General features: G+C 41.1%; 1 protein-coding gene across 3 annotated transcripts in view; it reads right to left on the bottom strand.

The window, feature by feature from the left end:
• Positions 1-4,121: 4,121 nt before the first annotated feature.
• Positions 4,122-20,194, bottom strand: part of LOC118835848 (zinc finger protein 665-like) — a 110,595-nt gene continuing 94,522 nt past the window's right edge. The window contains exons 2-4 of one of the 3 annotated variants that reach the window (XM_036743129.1): positions 13,671-13,740; positions 10,936-11,062; positions 4,122-7,015 (exon numbers count right to left, since the gene is read on the bottom strand). In XM_036743129.1, coding sequence (XP_036599024.1) covers positions 5,049-7,015; positions 10,936-11,062; positions 13,671-13,703 — 2,127 coding nt within the window. In that variant the 5' untranslated portion in view covers positions 13,704-13,740 and the 3' untranslated portion in view covers positions 4,122-5,048. The remainder of the gene's footprint in view (positions 7,016-10,935; positions 11,063-13,670; positions 13,741-20,194) is intronic. The other 2 variants (XM_036743130.1, XM_036743128.1) reach the window with 2 other exon arrangements.

Genomic DNA, 20,194 nt, shown 5'->3' with positions numbered 1-20,194 from the left:
ATATGAAAGGAACTAATGAAACATAAGGAAAGAGGTCTTGCGGAATCTCGTCTTAAACTGTATTATAATGCAGTAATTATCCAACCTGTTTGGTATTGTCTAAGAAATAGAAAAGGAGATCAGTGGAACAGAGTAGACGTACAATTTACAGCAGCAAATATATAGAGTAACCATCTATTTAAGAAGTGTAAAGACTTAAGATCTTGGGATAAGAATTCATTATTTGGGAAAATTGTTGGGACACCTGGAAAGAAATGTGGCAGAAACTGAGCATAGAACAGCACTTTACAGTTTATAAAGATAAGGTCAAAAATAAGTTATATCTAAGGAGAGATACTAGAAGAAAATATGAATATCATAGAACATGTTACTTATTAGACTTTTGGATAGGTGAGCAGTGTATGAATAAACAAGAGACATGGAAGAGAATGTGGTGTGATGTGGATAATTTTGATTACATTAAATGAAAAATTTTTTTTTACAAATAAAAGCAATGTTCCCAAGATCAGAAGGGAAGTAGAAAATCGAGGTGGGTGGTGCTGATTTTCTTTGCCATTTCTCAGATAAAGTTCTCATGTCTGAAATATACAAAATATGCAAAGATCTTTGTAAAATGTATAAGAATATGGATTCATTCTCCAATTGAGAGATGGTCAAAGGATATGGACAGGCAGTTTTCCAATGGAGAAATCCAAACAATTTATTGTCATATGAAAAAATACTCTAAAGCATTATTGAGTAGAGAAATGCTAATTAAAACAGTTTTGATATCATTTTATAACTATCTGGTTAAAATTATTGAAAGGGAATAAGACAAATGTTGTAAAGGATGTGGAAAAATTGAGATACCAATTCATTGTTGGTGGAATTGTGAACTGATCCACCCATTTTGGAGAGCAATCAGGAGTTATACCCAAAGAGTTATTAAACCGCCAATACGCCACCAGTCATTGTTTATCCAAAGATGATTAGGGAAAAAGGAAAAGAAGCTATATATTCTGAAATATTTATAGCAGCTCTTTTTATGGTGGCAAAGAACTGGATCTATTTCAATTAACAAATGACTGCACAAGTTGGGATCCATGATTATGATGAAGTACTGCTGTGCTATAAGAAATGATGAGCTTGATGATTTTAGAAAAACAAAACACATGGATAGATTTGCAGAAAATAATGAAGAGGGAAAGGAGCAGTACTAAGAAAATGTGATATACAGTATCAGCAAAATATTTTTAACAACAACTTTGAGTTAAATAACCTATTTTGACTATTAGAAACACCCAAAAATAGAAAGGACATATGAGGGAAGATGCTTTTAGGCTCTAGGGAAAGAATGGGAAAAATAGAAGTATGTTTGGAATGATTTTACACACACACACACACACACACACACAAACACACACACACACCTTTGTATCTGATGGTAGCCATCTTTAGAGGAAGGGAAAAAAAAGAAATTTACATGATAACCTTTCCCTGTTTAAAATGAATGGGAAATTGTTGAGTTGTAATTGATTTGCTACTCCATATGCAATTTTTTTTATTATACCATGTTATGGAAATGCTTATTTTATTTCATGGATTAAAAGTAGAGAAATTTAAAAAAGAAAACCTAATGATAGTAATAAAAAAAAAGCTATCTGGTGCTGGGTAATAGATAGAAAGGTAGATGAGTAGAACAGAGTAACTTTGTGTTTGAAAAATGTTGACAAGTTTTTGTGATAAGAATTCCTGATTTGGTGAAAATTGTGGGGAAAGCTGGGAAGTAGTATATCAGAAATTGGACAGAGACCAATATCATACCTCGTTCACCAAAATAAGGTCCAAATGGATACATGACCTAAATATAAAGGAGACATCACAAGAAATTAAAAGAACATGATGGAACATATTACCAATCAGATTTATGAAGAGGTAAACAATTTACAGTGAGGTGCAAAAGGAATGATTTTTCAATTACACTAAATTACAAAGGTTTTGTGCAAATAAAAGCAGTGTAGCCAAGAACAGAAGGAAAGCAAAAAATTGGGGGAAAAATTCTAGACAGTTTGTCAGATTAAGGTCTCACATCTCAAATATATAAAGAACTTGGTCAAATCTAAAAGAATATGAGTCTAAATGGGGACAGCATCAGATGCAGGCAGCCCCTCCCAAGAGTCCGGACCAGAACCTGAACAAAGAACTGCTCTTTGCCTTTCTGAGTCCCTTGCGTTCCCAAGACTGTTTGCCTATGTCTTTGGTATCTTTAGTCATCATGCTCCCTACCCTGATCCCTCTTACAATTTGCTCCCTCTGCTTGTTTACAAGTAGTTTCCAATTACTGCCCATCTCTGGGGATGTCCAACCACAGAAAGAGAAAAAAACACCTGAATCCACCTAGATAAGGATTCTTAGAACTTTACCCCTGAGGAAGATAGAGGCTTTTCCATGCCTTAATTGGTCTATAGGCAAAACTTCCAGTTTGCCTTTGACCAAAAGGAGGAAATGTGGAACATTTTATACCATTTTATATCATTTTTGTAACCTCAATCAAGGGCTAGGGCTGGACCCGGGCTTCTTTATTCTCTCCAGTTTGCTCAGACAATATCTTTTTTCTGTCAACAACACCAGGTCTGGCTGACCTCAGAACATTCTTTCCTCTGTTAACCATTCAGGGATGAGACCCTAATACTGCGAGACTACCTCGCTTAATATTCTACGGGTATATACTTCAACTGACTCTTGTCAACACTCTTATCTTATTGTATTCACAAATCTATTCCGTTGAGGAAAATCCTCTTCTTGTATCATGGTTAAACATACATGGGGATCATAAAAGTAAGGTAACACAGGATTGTTGAGTCCGCTAAAAATAACGAATACAGGTTTTCTCATTCCTTTGGTCAGCAGCCAGAGCTTGTGCTCTGACTCCTTGTACGTACAAGTAAGCTAGCTTAGCTATGCTTTAAGGGAAAATAATAAACGACATGGATTTTTCTATCACCTAGCTTGTTTGCCTCCTTCAACCAAACTTTCAGGTTTAACAAATTAAATTAGGAACATCTTCAGTTTGGTTTGGGGAAGAGAATTTCAGTGCAATCAATTTGGTAAGAGGGAGCTAACCTACATAAAAATGGATATTTGACCTAGCCATTACTTAACTATCCTCCCAAGTCTTTTGTTAGAATTGGAGTCAGCCTCTGGCCAGGGGTGGGAAAACCTCTACCTGCAAAATGGTTGTTATTTCCTAATAGCATTTGATCCTACTAATGGAACTGGAAGCACAGTGAAGTTTGGGGAAGTAACAAGATCAAATAATCCTGTCTGTCAAATGGGAATGATTCCAATGGGCTCTTGCGTTGTTTTCCTTCATTCTGACATCACTTTTACTTCACTCTATATTTGAGCCCTATTTATTGAACTAGCTTCTCAGAGGATATTCACCTACACTTGGTAGAAAACAGTGGGGACCTGTCCATGTACTGCCCCCCACCCAGATGACTCAGGAGGAGAAAGTGAGGCTGGTGATTTGGCACAGCCTTGCCTTACTTTAATAGACTTGCAGGTCATGGCATCACCTCCCTGATATCATGGTCCTCTTCAAGAACAAAGGACAAACCACAAGAGGCAAGTTTAAACTTGAGAGAGACAAGAGAAGGTATGTCACCTAGAGGCAGGGGGAAGCAAGTGCAAGCTGGGTGGAAGACCTCACAGCTCTCTGAAATGCTTTGGGAGAAAAGCCAGGCCTGTGGTAAATCCGGTAGAAATGAACTATTGCTATTTATTTAACTGACTATACTTACTCCACACTAAACACTAAATACTGGGTTTTTGATTCCATTCCATATGATTACTAAAATGTCAAGGGGGATGGGATGACTGATTTTCCCTGTAACAGCTTTTGTTTTTATTTTTAGTTTACAACATTCAGTTCTATAGGTTTTTGGATTCTGAAATTTCTTTCTTTCCCTCTCCCCCCTCACCACCCCAATACGGCATGTAATCCAATGAAGGTTCTATATAAACCTTCACAATGAACTTATTTACATAATAGTCCAGTTGTAAAGAATTATAACCAAAAATGAATTCTAGTGAACTGTTTTTCTCTTCTCTTGTAACTGAAAACAAGCTGTTAAGGCAGGTTACCTTTGATCTGGAGGCTGTTAGACCTTAAAGGTATCTATTATAGAATGAGACAAAATATTTGAAAAATAATGAAGCATATTTTATTTTAATGCAGAAACTAATGATAACAGCAAGTGACTAACTGTGGGGAGAAAAGCATAGCAAAATCCTCTGAAGAAATCTTTGTCTGTGAGGTTCCTTTGGACTTCTGACTTAACCTGTGACCAGATCTCCCCAACCCTGCTGACAGTGTTCAGGAACTCTGTAAGGCTGCAATAAAAGATACTAGGACCCTGCTAACCAAAGTAAAGAAACTTATGGGTTAAACTTTAAATAATGAGTGATAATAATAACCTGCCACCATTTAGAAAAAAAATTAAATGAGATTATTTTAATAATTAGCACACAGGAAAGTTACATTGTTGAACCAGCTATTCACTGGGTGTAAACTAGTCGTCACTGTATTGACACAAGACTCCAGAATGTACTGTTTGTGCTGATTGTCCTCCTTATCCAACATTCCACCAGCTTTCCTCTCCATCATTTCCTGTGCTAGTTGTTCCCTTCCGCTTATTCAGTGAATTTAAGATTTTTTAATTCCTGCTGACATTCCTATATGTACTCCCCCTTCCTGTGGCTTACCTACAGACCAGACCGACTCTGGGATTTTAAGACCTATCAAAAACTTATTTGGATATAACTGAGAACTCATGTGCATGTGCTGAATTTTGCCACCAAAATTGAACGCAGGAAAGGTTTCTGAATACTGCATGAGTTTGAACTAATACTGCAAAGGATTATTGACACATGAACACAGTAAATATATCCTGTACTCACATATGAGGAATGAAGTTCCTAGGGTTTCTCCCCAGTGTGAATTATCTGATGTAAAGCAAGGATGGAGGACAGCCCTTTCCACATTGATTACATCCATAAGGCTTCTCTCAACCATGGAGTTTCTGATGTCTACCAAGATTGTAGCTGTGTGTGAAAGCCTTTCCACATTCATTGCATTCATAGGGTTTCTCTCCAGTGTGGATTCTCTGATGTCTAGCAAGACTGCCGCTATGTGTGAAGGTCTTTCCACACTGGTTACATTCATAAGGCTTCTCTCCACATTGGACTCTCTGATGTGCAGTAAGGCGGCACCTGGTTATGAAAGCTTTTCCACACTGATTACATTCATAAGGCTTCTCTCCACGGTGGACTCTCTGATGTGCAGTAAGACGGCACCTGTGCATGAAAGTCTTTCCACACTGATTACATCCATAAGGCTTCTCCTTAATGTGGATTCTCTGATGTGCGGCAAGATGGGAGCTTTCTGTGAAAGCCTTTCCACACTGATTACATCCATAAGGCTTCTCCCTAGTGTGGATTTTCTGATGTGCGGCAAGATTGCCCCTTTTTGTGAAAGCCTTTCCACATTGATTGCATACATAAGGTTTCTCTCCAGTGTGGATTCTCTGATGGTCAGTAAGAGCAGATCTCTGCATGAAAGCCTTTCCACAATGATTACATTCATAAGGTTTCTCTCCAGTGTGGATTTTCTGATGGTTACGATGACTAGCGCTCATTCTGAAAGCCTTTCCACAATGATTACATTTATAAGGTTTCTCTCCACTGTGAACTCTCTGATGTACAGTAAGACTGGATCTCTGTGTGAAAGCCTTTCCACAATGATTACATTTGTAAGGTTTCTCTCCAGTATGGATTCTCTGATGTTTACGTCGATTGGAGCTCATTCTGAAAGCCTTTCCACAGTGATTACATTCATAAGGTTTCTCTCCACTGTGGACTCTCTGATGTGCAATAAGACTGGATCTGTGTGTGAATGTCTTTCCACACTGATTACATTCATAAGGCTTCTCTCCACGGTGGACTCTCTGATGTGCAGTAAGATGGCACCTGTGTATAAAAGCCTTTTCACACTGATTACATTCATAAGTCTTCTCCCTAGTGTGGATTCTCTGATGTGCAGCAAGATGGGAGCTTTCTGTGAAAGCCCTTCTACACTGATTACATCCATAAGGTTTCTCCCTAGTGTGGATTTTCTGATGTGCAGCAAGATTGCCCCTTTTTGTGAAAGCCTTTCCACATTGATTACATACATAAGGTTTCTCTCCAGTGTGGATTTTCTGATGTGCAATAAGACCACATCTCTGTGTGAAAGCCTTTCCACAATGATTACATTTGTAAGGTTTCTCTCCAGTATGGATTCTCTGATGTTTACGACGATTGGAGCTCATTCTGAAGGCCTTTCCACAGTGACTACATTCATAAGGTTTCTCTCCACTGTGGACTCTCTGATGTGCAGTAAGTCTGGCCCTCTCTGTGAAAGCTTTTCCACACTGATGACACTCATTAAGTTTCTCTCCAGTGTGGATTCTCTGAGCTTCCCACTTATTATATTCATCAGATTCCTTTCTATCGGGAATTTGCTGATGAGTAATGTGCTCAGGCTTCTGACTCAAGGCCTTCCTACCTTTCTTACTTACACAAAGCATTTCTCCAGTATCACTTTTTTCATGTTTACTTTTGTCTGAACTCCAGCTCAAAGCCATCTCCCACTGATTACTGGGACACATTTGCATTCCAGGAGCCTTCTCCAAGGACTGAAAAAGCTTTCCCTCTTCAGTAAAGCATTTCCTATATTCAATGTCTGGAGGACAGTCATTCCCTGAGGTCATTTTCTTACAGTGATTTAGGATAGAAGACTGTCTGAATCTCTTTCCAATTTCATCCAAGTCACAGTCACTCTTTGGGTTGTTATCTATCTTCATAATAAAGTCACAGATTTCTCTCAAACTGAAGTCCCAGAGAGCATCACTCAAAAATCTTTTCAAGTCATGTTCTTCCACAAAAATTCCCAGCTTTCTAGTTATTTCATTAGCTTTACACTTGGTCCCTCCATCTGAAGAAACAAACAATCAAACATATATACAGAAAATGATACGCACACATCAAAGTATGTAATAGCAATGGTTACTGAAGATTTGTGCAGCTCATGACCTTCTCATCACAATCCCAAAGGCTGTGTGGTTTCTCTTTCATTCTCAAAGAGGACCAGGAGTTCAGGAAGATGATGTCATGACTTGCATTTAAATTGGATTTAAGTGAAAGAAAGGTGTGCAATGTCACCAACCTCACTTTCTCCTCCAGAGCCCTCTGGGTTCAGTGGTCAGATATAGATCAGGATAACTGGAGATGGCCCAGGATACAGTGGGACACCTTAGCCTTTTAAAGCTAAGGTTGTGTAACCAGAATGGCCTTTGTTTTCTTTGAGTGACTCAATTTACCTCAGTGAGCTTTACCAGGTGCTAAGCCCCAGGCCCAAACCCCATTACGTGTTAACCTCCCAGGGTCCTAAGGGGAGGGTTCAACTCAAGAACCAATCACCAGAGCCTGAGCTCTAGTGATTCAGATGAAGTTTGATGTCTGAAGCCCTATAAGAAGGGAGGACAGAGCCATTTGTGCGGGGCTCTGGAGATGGTGTTGCTGAGGAGACTCTGGGTAGCTGTAGCTGAGGAGCCCTCCAGCTTGTAAACCCAGATGCTGAAACTTTGTTGAACTCTGGTAACTATATGTTGGGATTTGAATCAGACAAAGTCTGTTGATGTTTGTAATTTGTTTGCATTTTGTTTTGAAGTTCAGGGTGCTGGCTTTTTCCCCTGAACTAACTGAATGATATTTGAATGCTGAATTAAAAGTAAGCTTCTCAATCCCTTCACCTTGCTTCCCTTGCTTAAGCAGATCGAAAGAACCTGTGCTGTTGGCAGCTTTCTGGGTGCTGGCTGTGGGTGAATCTTATACCCCCACCAAAGCTGCTAGCCGGATTGTTGAAACAGGTTGTTCCAACTTCTCACTTTGACTGTGGCAATGCCAATTCAGAGATCAGTCTTTTTTAAGAAATGGGTCAAAGGATGGCCCCTTTAATAATAATAATGAAAAAAAAAACAACCTCCCCACCCCACATTGGGTTTGAGGTTGTGTGGTTGTGGTTTCTCCTTTGCTCTACAGGAGGACCATGACATCAGTAAGATGATGCCATGACTTAAAACTGAACTGGATATAAGTGAGGGAAGGCTATGCCAAGTCATCAGCACAATTTTCTCCTCCAGAGCCCTCTGGGTCCAGTGGGCAGATACAGATCTGAACAACTGGAGATGGCCTGGCCCCTGAAGGCTATTTATGAGAGAAAGACCTATCCACCTAGGGGGCATCTCAGTGCTAATGGAGCCACATTGATTAGTAAGAAGGACATGATCCTAGAGAGCTGGGCTGAACACTTCCATAGTATTTTCAGGAGAGCATTCTCAATCACTGCTGAAGCTATTGTCCATTTACCTCAGGTTGTACTCAATCCTTCTCAAGCCATTCACCAATTCATGGTCATCCCAACAATTTACAAGCATTGCTAACAAAAAGAGGTCTACTATATTTTCAAACATTTTTTCTGTTTTCCTTAATCATCTTGCAAAGCAGACCTAAAAATTGTACGACAGGATCAAGGGGCAAACACCTTTTAATTCTTTGGGCATATAGAGGTTGTTCTGCAAAATTGATGGATCGGGTCACAGTTTCACCAAAAGTGAATTAGTGTCCCAGATTTTCCATATCCTCTGAAACATTTGTCCCTTTCCCCTTCTATCATTGTAGCCGGACAGAAATAAGATGGTATCTCAAGGTAGTTTTAATTAGCATTTTTTTGGTTTTTTGGCAGGGCAATTGGTGTTAAGTGACTTGCCCAAGGTCACAAAGCTAATACATGTGTCAAGTGTCTGTCTGGATTTGAACTCAGGTCCTCCTGACTCCAGGGCTAGTGTTCTACTCACTGTGGCACCTAGCTGCCCCTAATCAGCACTTCTGTAAGAAGTAATGATTTTAAGGATTTTCTTATGTGATTTTGATTTATTCATCAGAAAATGCCTTTTCCTGGACTTCGACTATTTAGGGTTGGGGATTGACTTATATTCTTTCACATTTGACCTAGGTCTTTAAATATTTGAGATATAAGACCTTTACCTGAGACACTGTCTATAATTTCCCCTCCAATTTTCTCCTTTCCTTCTTATCTTGGCTACACTGCTTTCATTTCTCCAAAACCTTTGTAATTTAATGTAATTGAAAACCATTCATTTTGCACCTCACCATGCTATCTTTTGTTTATGCATAAATTATTCACCTCTGCATAAGTCTGATTGGCAATATGTTCCATCGTGCTCTTTTAATTTCCCATGATGTCTCCTTTTTGTCTTGGTCACGTATCCATTTGGACTTTATTTTGGTAAATGGAGGATATTAGTCTCTGTCCAATTTCTAATATACTACTTCCAAGCTTTCCCCACAATTTCCACCAAATAAGGATTCTTATCACAAAACCTTGTCAACATTTTCCAAACACAAAGTTATTCTGTTCTGCTCATCTATCTGTCTATCTCTGAGCTAGTTCCAGAGAGCTTTCTAATATTATCATTAGTTTTCTTTATATTTTCGCTATTTTATTTTTAATTCATGGAATAAAATAAGCATTTCCATAACACGGTATAATAAAAAGATGATTCCACATGAAGTAGTAAATCAATTACAACTCAAAAATTTCTCATTCATTTCAAGCAGGTAATACTTCTATTTATCCATTGTTCCTCTAGAGCCTGAAAGCATCTTCCCTCATATGTCCTTCCTATTTTAGGGTGTTTATAATAGTCAAAATGGCTTATTCAACTCAACTTTGTGGTTAAAAATATTCTGCTGGGGCAGCTAGGTGGAGGAGTGAGTAGAGCATCAGCCCTGGAGTCAGGAGGACCTGAGTTCAATCTGCTCTTAGTCACTTGACACACTTGCTGTGTGACCTTGCCCTGCCTTTACCCTTCCAAAAATAAAGAAATCTATAGAAATAAAAAAAAAATTTGCTGTAACTGAATACAACATTGTCTTGGTGCTGCTCCTTACCCTCCTCATTATTTTGTGCAAGCTTATCCATGTTTTTTCTAAAATCATCAATCCCATCATTCTCAGCAGCACTTCCCAAGCCCTATAGTCTTTTTATGTAGAAGCTGCTAGGTCTTGTGTCATCTGATTCTAGCTCCACAGTATTTACATCCTGTTACTGTAAGTTTTCATTTTGTTATCACTTTCAAGGGCAATTTTCCTTAATATGTCTTGGAATATTGTATCTAGACCCTTAATTGGATCATACCTTTCAGGTAGTGTAACAATTCTTAACTTGTGTCTCCTTGATCTGTTCTCCTTATCATTTGTTTCTCTAATGATTCTTTTCACATTCACTTCCACTTTTTATTCTTTTAGTGTTTAGTATTTCTTGGAGTCTTATAACACCATTAGCTTCATCTCACCCAATTCTATATATTAAGAAGTTATTTTCCTTCTTAAGGTTTTGGATCTCTTAAGGTTTTTCTACATAGTTGATTTGCTTTTCATAATTTCCTTGATTTCCTGTTCTGCTGTTGTTTTTTCCCCCTAATTTTTCCTCAGTCCCTCATTTGAGTTTTGAAATCCTTTTTAAGTTCTTCCAAGAACTCTTTTTGGGCCTGTGACCATTTGAAATAGGAGTGTTTTTTTTAACTCCAGTTTCTTCCTCTGAAAAGGACCCAAGATCTTTATCTCCAGCTACATGAGTGATGCTAAGTTGTTTAATTTGAAAATGCTGAGAGCCAAGACCAAAGTGGATGGAGAGTTGGTGCACACAGAAGATTGTGCTGTGATGTCAGCTTCTGAGGCTGAGATGGGACAGAGTATGAATCAATTCTCTGCTGCTTGGACAAATTTTGGCCTGGCACTGAACACCAAGAAAAGAAATGAAATGGTGCTTACCTAGGGACAGCAGATTCTGGATATTCTCTAGCATGACCTCCTTGTACAGCTCTTTCTGAGAATGGTCCAAGCGGCACCACTCCTCCTCAGTGAAGTTCACTACCACATCCTTGAAAGTCACCAACTGCTAAACCACCAAAATCACATGATTTAGAGCTGAAAAAAGGATTCCAGAATTCACCTAGTCCAATATTCACCAACTTAGAAGAGGAAACTGAAGCCCAGAGAAGGGATTTGCCTAAAGCTTATATAAGCTTTATGAGTACCACAGCCAGCACTTGAAATCAGTCATTAAGAGTCCAATGGAATATGGAGAAAATCATTCTACATTTGCAGTGAGAATAATGTTGGAGTAATAAAAGCTGGAATAACATCCTATTAATAAATGTTTCTCCCAGTAGAATTAGGGAAAACGTATGTGTTCTGTCAGTTAGATCTAGGCATCTATGGAGGAGACAGGGGCATCTGAAATTCCTCCCCACCAGAAGAGTCATTAGTGACATTATTAAGAAAACTGAAAGAAGACATTGTGAAAAGCTGGTAAGTACTGTGTATTCTTTGGGAGCTTGGGGGGAATTGAACAGTGATACTGAGAAAAGATCAAAGAAAAGGAAAGATCTAGTAGATTTCCTTAGAGTTGGAAATAAAGTCTTAATTAGATGAAAGTATGAAAAGGATTCTAAAGAGACATCACACACAATGTGGCCTCAGCTGAGTGGAATGAGCCTGTTTCTGGCCAAGTGAAGAAGAGTTCTCTGTTCTTATACTGAGGGGTTCAAATGATACTGGTTATGATGCATCACGGGCAAAAGCATCTGGGGCCCTTGGTTTATGATTGCTTGCACTTAGTCAAGGAATATAGTCACTCACTGTGTTATTTAATCATAGAGAAACGAATGGAAATATATGAGGAAAGGAGGGTTCCTTGATTTACTACAAATGTAATGTTTTATAAGCTGGGGCTGGAGACTGAGTTAATGCATAAGAGACGCAGTGACTCAAGTACATAGGTGATCAGGAATGAAGAGACAGACTGATGGATATCATAGAAGAGAGTGGGGACATCTGTAAAGTCTTTGATACTTGAGTGGGCTCATCTATTTATCCAAACTGCGACATGTAGAACACATGTTCAGTCACTGCACTTGGCACTCGATGCTCTTCCATTTCACTTTCTTCCATTTCTAGCAGAAGGATGAATCACTGTTTCAGTTTTTATTTTAGAGCAATTTTCTTTCATGGAGGTAAAAATCTCTTCTCCCTTTTTGTCATTTTGATTCTATTTAAATCATCTCATTTATCTATTTATAATCTCAATTTTACTTTCAGCTTCCTTTATTTCTATTATGAAACCACTGAGCGAATAAAGAATTTATTAGACTTTTCATTTTTTTAAGTTCCCAAAAATCTACAAAACTTTCCTTTTGACTTGGTGTTCTGAGTCCTGACCCTTCACTGCACTGAATTTACTTATAGCACTGATGCTCTAATGGCTGTTCTTATATCCATGTGCTGAATGTCCCCCTCAGTACCTTCCTTCCCCCATCCCTTTGAGAAAACTCATAGGCTTACTTCCTGCGCAGTAATTTTGTCTAAGACGGCACAAAGGGCTTAGCAAATGTTGATGAACTACCTGACTAATCAAGCAGACAGTGTCTTCTTTGGACTGACATAAGTAACTATGCTAAAGACCTTTGTACCAGACCTTTCTAACTGCCTCTAAATTCACAGTTTTTTCCTTTTCCTAAAACTTTTTCTTTTCTTCTCTGTATCCCCTGACCTATTCTTATCCAGAACTTCTTTGTAGGCTTGCCTACGCTGATCCTACCCAAAGGATGGCTCCTAAACTCCAGGGGGAGAGTGTCTCTGTGTCCTCTGTGAGAGTTTACATACACATGTCCATCACCTACTCCTGGAGTGCCAGGCTCTTGAGGGGATAAATGAAGCAGTTCACTGTCTGGCTGTATCCTGCACTCCCTTATTCTGCCTATCTCTAGGTGACCCTGACAATTCCCACAATACGATTAAATGAAGGAATACTTATGTGGTTCCCAGCACATAGCAGACACCACGACCAGCCTCTTAACCTTTTCAGTCTTCTTACACCTTGGGCTTTTTCTTCCCTCAGACTCAGGGACGCTGGCCTCCTGGCTGAACGTTGACCAAGACCCTCCATGCCCGGACCCTGTGCCTTTCCAATGGTTGTCTCTCATGCTTGAAATATCCTCCCCCTGCACCTGGGCCTCCTGGCTTCCTTTGTATCTCAGGTAACATCTCATCTGAAAACAAGATTTTCCTGGTCCCTGACACTGCCAGAGCCCTCCCTCTCAGGGTGCCTCCCATCCATACTGTATAGAGTTTGTTTAGACACAGCTACTGACTAACATGTTCTTTCCCCATTGGAGTGTAAGCTCATGGAGAGCAGGGAATGGTTTTTTTTTTTCAACCTTCCTTTGCATCCTCAGTAGGTTAGCACAGCACTTGGCACAGAGGAGCCACTTTCTAAATGCTTACTGACTTGACCTAAGAAGTGGTAAATGAGAGGGATTCAGAGAGACCATGGAAGGCTTGTGCGGCCTAAGGCAAGAGGAAATCAGCAGAAGCAGGAAGACAATTTCTGTTCTGCTGACAGCACTAGAAAGGACAGCCTACATCTAAGAGGATAAAGCTTCCTTGGCTCTCTTGGATTCCAGGTTTGCTGATGTTGGTCAGGTCTGTGGATGGACTGCACTCACCTGAGATGAAGGTCTCTGGGTGCCAGGGGCCATTCCCTCTGGTTCTAGGCTTTGGGATCTACAAGCTGACCTGGGGAAAGAGAAGAATCTCAGAATGGAAGAGACATGGTCTTTACCTCCTCTTCCTAGAGTGGATGCTGAAGACCTGCCTGGAATGTCACATCTAAACCTCTCAGAAGGGTTACAAAGACCCCTCTCTACCCTCAGGGGACAGACTCCACCTCAGGAGGAAGGCAGCAGGCAGGGTCAGGCTTGGAAGAGAGCTTGCTCTGAGCAAGAAGAGGACTTGCCACCCTCTCTAACTCCTTCCCTTGGACCTCATGTCACTCCCCCATCCTTGTAGAGGGACCCAAGAGGCAGAAGGGATTTCAGATCTCATAGGGAATGACACAAGTCAGACCCTCTATGACCCCAGATGCAGAGCTCTGCCTGCACCTCATACTTTGGGTAAGATATATATGGTAAAACTGGGGATGGCACCCTAGGATCTTTGGGATGTGACAGGGAGCCTGGACAAGAAGCAGGGGCAACCCCCAGAGCCAGGACTTGGAGGGAGGCCTGCTCTTGGCAAGCCTGGAGGGCAGTTAACAAGAGGTCAGAGGGGGAATCTGAGGCCCAAGGGAAAGTGCAGAGAGCAGAAGTGGGGAGTGGGGAGGGGCCCTTGTTCAGACCTACCTGCACCTACATGTGCAGAGCTGGCTCCCAGAAGGCAGAGAGATGTCAGTAGTGAGGGACGAAGGCAGAGAGATCACAGATCCTAGGACTTTCACTTCCAGGTAGCTTATTCTGGGTGGGCTCCCCTAATCCCAGGAGTCTTGCCGTGCCCACCCCTACTCATCCCTCCCATGCTTTCAAACTTCCCCCCCAGGGACACGACCCACTAGGCTAGTCATCTCTGAGCTCCCCTCCCCGACTGCTCCACCCCTCTCTCCCTCCCTCCCTTAGCCAGCTCAGAGACTCCAACCCTACTCAGCAGAATCTCCTGGTCTCCCAGCTCTACCCCTGCTGCCCCTTCTTCCCCACAAGGACTTGCCTGTCCTACATCCATCTAGTTTCTCCCACCCAATCCCCTCCCCTGATTCCCTCCACCTCAGGCCTCCCCCTTCTTCTCTGCAACCTGGACCCAGACCTGCCCACCCCCACTGAATTCTCCTCCAAACTGAGGAGAGGGGGGGAGCGCCATAATCCAGCACTGAATCCTTAATGATCTTTCTGGCCTTTTTTTTTTAAACAAAAGACAGTTCCCACCCTTCAGGACCTTTTCTAGTCCCAAAGAGTGGTGGGCAGGGAAGTGCTCTATGCCAGTGCTGGGGAATGGGGCCTTAGGTCATAGATTGACACTCCAAATCTGGGTACTGTGGCAAAGTAGGTATTAATCTTGTTATCTGGTAGCTGAACTGGAAAGGAGAGGGAAAGTTTGGGGATGAAAATGAAGCCAAAAGAAGGAAGAGACAAGAGAAAAATCTAGATATATACTGCAGACCCATCCCCAAGGCATTTGGAACTCCCCCACCCCCACCCCAGAGAAAGGCCAAAAATCAGGATGGAAGGCAAAGCCTAGAAACTGCCTCAGATCTGTCAGATTAAGATATAATTATGGTGTGGGTGTGGTTGAATGCACTTAGATTAAAAACACTCAGGCACACTTCAAGCACAACCAAGAAGTACCCTTAGAATGGACTGCCCTTCAAGCATAAATTGAATTTCTAATTGGTTTGCACTGCACAGAGCTGTCCTCCCTTCTCTATGGATTTCTTTCTTTAGATTCCCAACTTGGCCAGAATTAGGAACCCAAGAAGGACACCATATCCTCTGAAGCTTTGAGACTTTACAAACAAAGTGTGACACTCCTTTGACCCCCTGCTTCCTCTGGCTAATCAAATCATACACAAGGTCAGTGTATAGAACACAAAATCCAGACAACGCTAATGGCATATAGTGTACCTGACATAAAACAAAGTAATACAGGCAATAAGCCTCAGGACACAAAATCTTTTCCCACCGGTCTGAACTCCCTTCTCACAGGACATCACAGTCAGCTGATCAAGGCTGGGACAAGGACCTTTGGCACATGCACAGATGCCCTGATGAGCAGAATGGCTTGGATTCAGATCACAGCCAAAGGCTTGGGGTCCTCAAGCCTGTGCCTCAGTCATAGAGAAGCTCCTTCTGTCTTTTGAGCTCCATGAGTGCTGACCCAGGCTTCCCCTAGGTTTGGGCTCCTGCACTTTCTCCATCACTGGCCACTATTCATACACTGCAGGTGATTAAATGTTCTTGCTGTTCTTCAGTTGTTTTAGTCATGTCAGACTCTTCATGGCCCCATTTAGGGTTTTCCTGGAAGAGATATTTGAGGGGTTTGCCCTTTCCTTCTCCAACTGAGGAAACTGTCCCTAAACAGGGTGAAGTGACTGGCCCAGGGTCACACAGCTAGTAGGTGTCTGAGGCCAGATTTGAATTCAGGAACACTGAGTGTTCCTGACCTCAGGACAGGTGCATTAACCACTGTACCACCTAAGTGCCCCCCATTTACTGATGAATAAATGTATGCACCCTAAGGCTGAATTTCATAATGGTCATTGGTGCAAGTCATGGGCTTTATGGTCCTGGTTGATGGTTCTTCTCTCTTCTCCAGGGAGAGAACCATAATACCAGAAGGTTTTGAAGGATCTGAACTGGGTATCCTTGATGGGGTACAGTCTCTGGGAACCCCCTTGAACTCTCCTTGACTCTTCCCACTTGATCTGGCCTTCTCCTGAGGCCATAAGCCTTTCCTTATTGCTGGGCCTAAATCTCTACCTAGCCTAGCCCTATTTTGTCCAGCTGCTTCCCACCCTTGATCCCATCAAAATCCCACTCTCTTGTTTCCTGGAGTCTTGCCTCTGGTCACCCCAGTCCCATCAAGATCCTCCTTAGACTCCTCAAGACCCTCCCTAAACTACCCTCCTCTATTCACTACAGGCTACTTGACCACCCCTCAATCCCTCCCACAATCTTTCTGTATATAAGCTCCACCTTGCCTCCATGAAGGCACTGTAACAACAATTTGGCTAAGGGCTGTTGTAGGGTGTAAGACCCAACAAGACCAGCATATAGGAGCTGCCAGCAGTTTCTCTTGATCTGCTCTACTAAGGAAAGTAATATTAAGGGGTTAACAATATTACTTTAATCCAACATACAAATATCATTCACTTAGTTCAGGAGGAAAAAGGCAGCAACATGACCTTCTGAGCAAATACAAATAAATTACAATCACAATTCATAGTTATCAGGAAAGCATCAACATCTGGGTTCATAAGCCTGCCTCACATCTCTCCTTATTCTAGTCCAGCCTCAAAGTCATTTTCCTAATGTGCAGGTCTGACCTTGTCAGCCCCGTCTCCCACTCAATAAACTCCAGTGGCCTCCTATTGCTTCCAGGAGCACATACAAAATGCTCTGCTTGGTAGCCCTCTGCTACCTTTCTAGCATTCTCACACCTTTCTCCCCCACATATACTCTTCAGTCTGGTGACACTGATCTCCTGGAGGTTTCACTCACAAGACTCTCCAGCTCCCAGCTCCCAGATTTTCCTCTGGCCTTCCTCAAGTCTAGGACACTCTCCCTCCCCTGCTCTAACCAGTTGCCTTCCTGGCTCCCTTAAAGGACCAACTAAAATCTCCCCTTCTACAGTAAGCTTCTCCAACCCCTCTTCATTCTACCATTAGTTATTTCCTATTTATCCTTCAAACATCTCACAGTGTAAGCATTCACATGTTGTCTCCCCCAGGTGACTGTGAGCTGCCTGAGGGCAGGGACTGTACTTTGTCTCTTTTTGAATCTCTGATGATTAGCCCTGTACCTGGCACACTGTTGTAGGTCAGTTTTGTTCGACTCTCCCTTACCCTGTGGACCACAGCTCGCCAATACTGTCCATGAGGTTTTCTTGGCAAATAATCTGGGGTGGTTTGCCATTTCCTTCTCCAATGGAATAAGGCCAACAGGGTTAAGTGACATACCTAGGGTCACACAGCTAGTAAGGATGGGGAAGTAAAGAAATGTGGAAGAGCTTTTGGTAATAAGAAGTTAGGGATTCCAGAGATGAATTATCAATGAAGAAAAGCATGGCCTTCCTCTAGTGATGGTTCATCCTATGAATAAATACAGGGCAATGAAGGATCATGACTCAGAACACAAAGTGAAAAGGGAAATTTTGTAAATTCTTGGGAATCATAAAAAAATCAGGAAAATTCTAGTAACTTCTTTAATTGCTCAGAAGTTCAATAATAAAAAAAGGAAACTAAAATAAAATATAGATAAATAAAATAAAATACAGATTATGCATAGAAGATAAATTAGGTGTCATCAAAATGACGAAAAAGTGAAAAGATTTTTACCTACATGAAAGTAAGTTGCTCTAAAATAATAGAACTTCTAAAAGAGTGAATCCTATCATTGTGCCAGAAATGGAAGAGTATCAAATGCCAAGTGCATTGGCTGAACACGTGTTTTCCATGTACCATGTTGCATAAATAGATGACCCTGCCCAAGTATCAAAGGCTTTACAGATGGCACCATTCTCTTGTATCATATCCATCACTCTGCCTCTTGATTCCTGATTTCCAAAGTTCTCAGGTTCTAGCTGCATATTGAAATAATTTAATTTGTTCATAAAGTGTCTCCTTCCTCTTCTGATAATCCCCTGAGAATAAAGTTTTAGCATTACCAAGCTTCCCCACCACCTGCTTCCTCTATATCACTTCTTCCTTTCAGGACTCACTTGGATGTGATAATTCCTCCATTTTACCTCTGCTTACCCATTTTTTAGAATCACCCCATCATACTCAAGTCAGCCCAAGCTTTCCCTTCAAACTACCCAAGTAATGATGACATTCTTAAAAGGACTGGTTACATTTTCACATATAAAAAGTAAACAGTTTGACCAATTCAGTCCTTTATAACTGGTCTTACTAGTTTTAAACCCTGTTTCTCCTGGATCTTCTATGGCCAATTTTCCACTGGGTTCTGGACTTTTTGTCAGAAATACCTGAATGCCCTTCAATTCATTTTACATGTCCAATTTTTTTTCATTCAGGATTATACTCAGCTTTGCTAGGTAAGTTATTTTTGATTGAAACACCAGCTCCCTTGCTCTATGAAATATAATGTCCCAGGACCTGAGGTCTTTTCATGTAGAATCTGCTAAATCTTGGGTTCTCCTCATTGTAGCTCCACAGTATTTAAATTGTTTTTCTTTTCCTGTTGCTTCTACTATGTTCTCGTCAACCCGGGAGCTTTGAAGCTTGGCTGTGATACTATTTTGAACACTCAAATTTTTTTCTATTTGTACTTTACTCTCTTGTCCTAGAATTTCAGGGCAATTTTCCTTAATAATTTCTTACCATATGTTCGCTAGACTCTTTATTGGATCATAACTTCCAAGTAACCCAACAATTCATATACTGTCTCACCTTGAACTGTTGTCCATATCACTTGTTTTACTCAAGAGATTTCCACATTTTATGGGGTTTTTTTATTCTTTTAGTTTAGTTTTAGTACTTCTTGGTGTCTTCTAACTTAGTTAGCTTCCTCTTGCCAGATTCAAACTGTGAAGTTAATTTCTCCCTTAGGTTTTCTTGGATCTCCATTTCTAATTGGTGGACTTTCTTTCTACAATTTTCTTTGGTAATTTTATTTATGTGATCAATGATCTAAGACCAGATCAAATAAAAGCAGGCACTTTAAATGTTTCCTTTTTGGTTTCTCAGTCATTCCTTGAACCACCTGCTAACTTACATCCCTGGTAGTTATAAATAGGAAGCCTGATGTCCTTCCTTTCAAAGGGCTAGTTTAGAGGAAAACATAATCCAGTGGGGATTTAGTTGTCGTTTTAAAACAATCCTGCTATCTTTACCAGTCCATTTCATGAGATTTTAACCTTACTTTTGCCAATTTAGTCCATTTCAAAACAACTTCATCGAAGCAGAGTTATAAAACTTAAAAAGTCGAATTTAAACGAACAGATTCCCCATTACACTCACTGAATTGTGAATTCACCAAATTAAATATACATGTTTAGTTACTAATGGCAATGACTTAAAAATCTCAACTTGCACGAGGGCTGTTAGGCGCTAATATTTCAAATTTCAGGATCCAATATTAGCAATGTACTCGTGCTTTGTGCTTGAAGGAGGCAGGAAAGATCCTGAAACAATCTGCAGATTCTCTTTTGTTCTCTCAAAATACCAGGTTTTCATGCCCATATGTACACGCCACATACTCCTTCTCATTTGGCCGTTTGCAGTCTGAGCACCCTCTACAACACGTGCACGGACCTGGCTCACCTTTACACCTTCCTATAATGCCATGTCCTCTGGAGGGCCCGGACATTTAAGAGGCCTGCGCGGAGCTCTGCACTGCACCACCATCCTACAGCCGGATCTCTTCTGCCGCTGGGAAGGGAAGTTTACACAAGTTCCCTACGTCCAGGCTTTCAGGTGCCTTTCCCAGGACCCAGAACTGCGGGAGCAGTGTAGGGAGCCCCT

This window comes from Trichosurus vulpecula, chromosome 2 (assembly GCF_011100635.1).
Source record: "Trichosurus vulpecula isolate mTriVul1 chromosome 2, mTriVul1.pri, whole genome shotgun sequence".
Lineage (NCBI taxonomy): Eukaryota > Metazoa > Chordata > Mammalia > Diprotodontia > Phalangeridae > Trichosurus > Trichosurus vulpecula.
The sequence above is the reverse complement of the archived record's forward strand: the minus strand, read 5'-3'. Positions and strand labels throughout refer to the sequence as shown.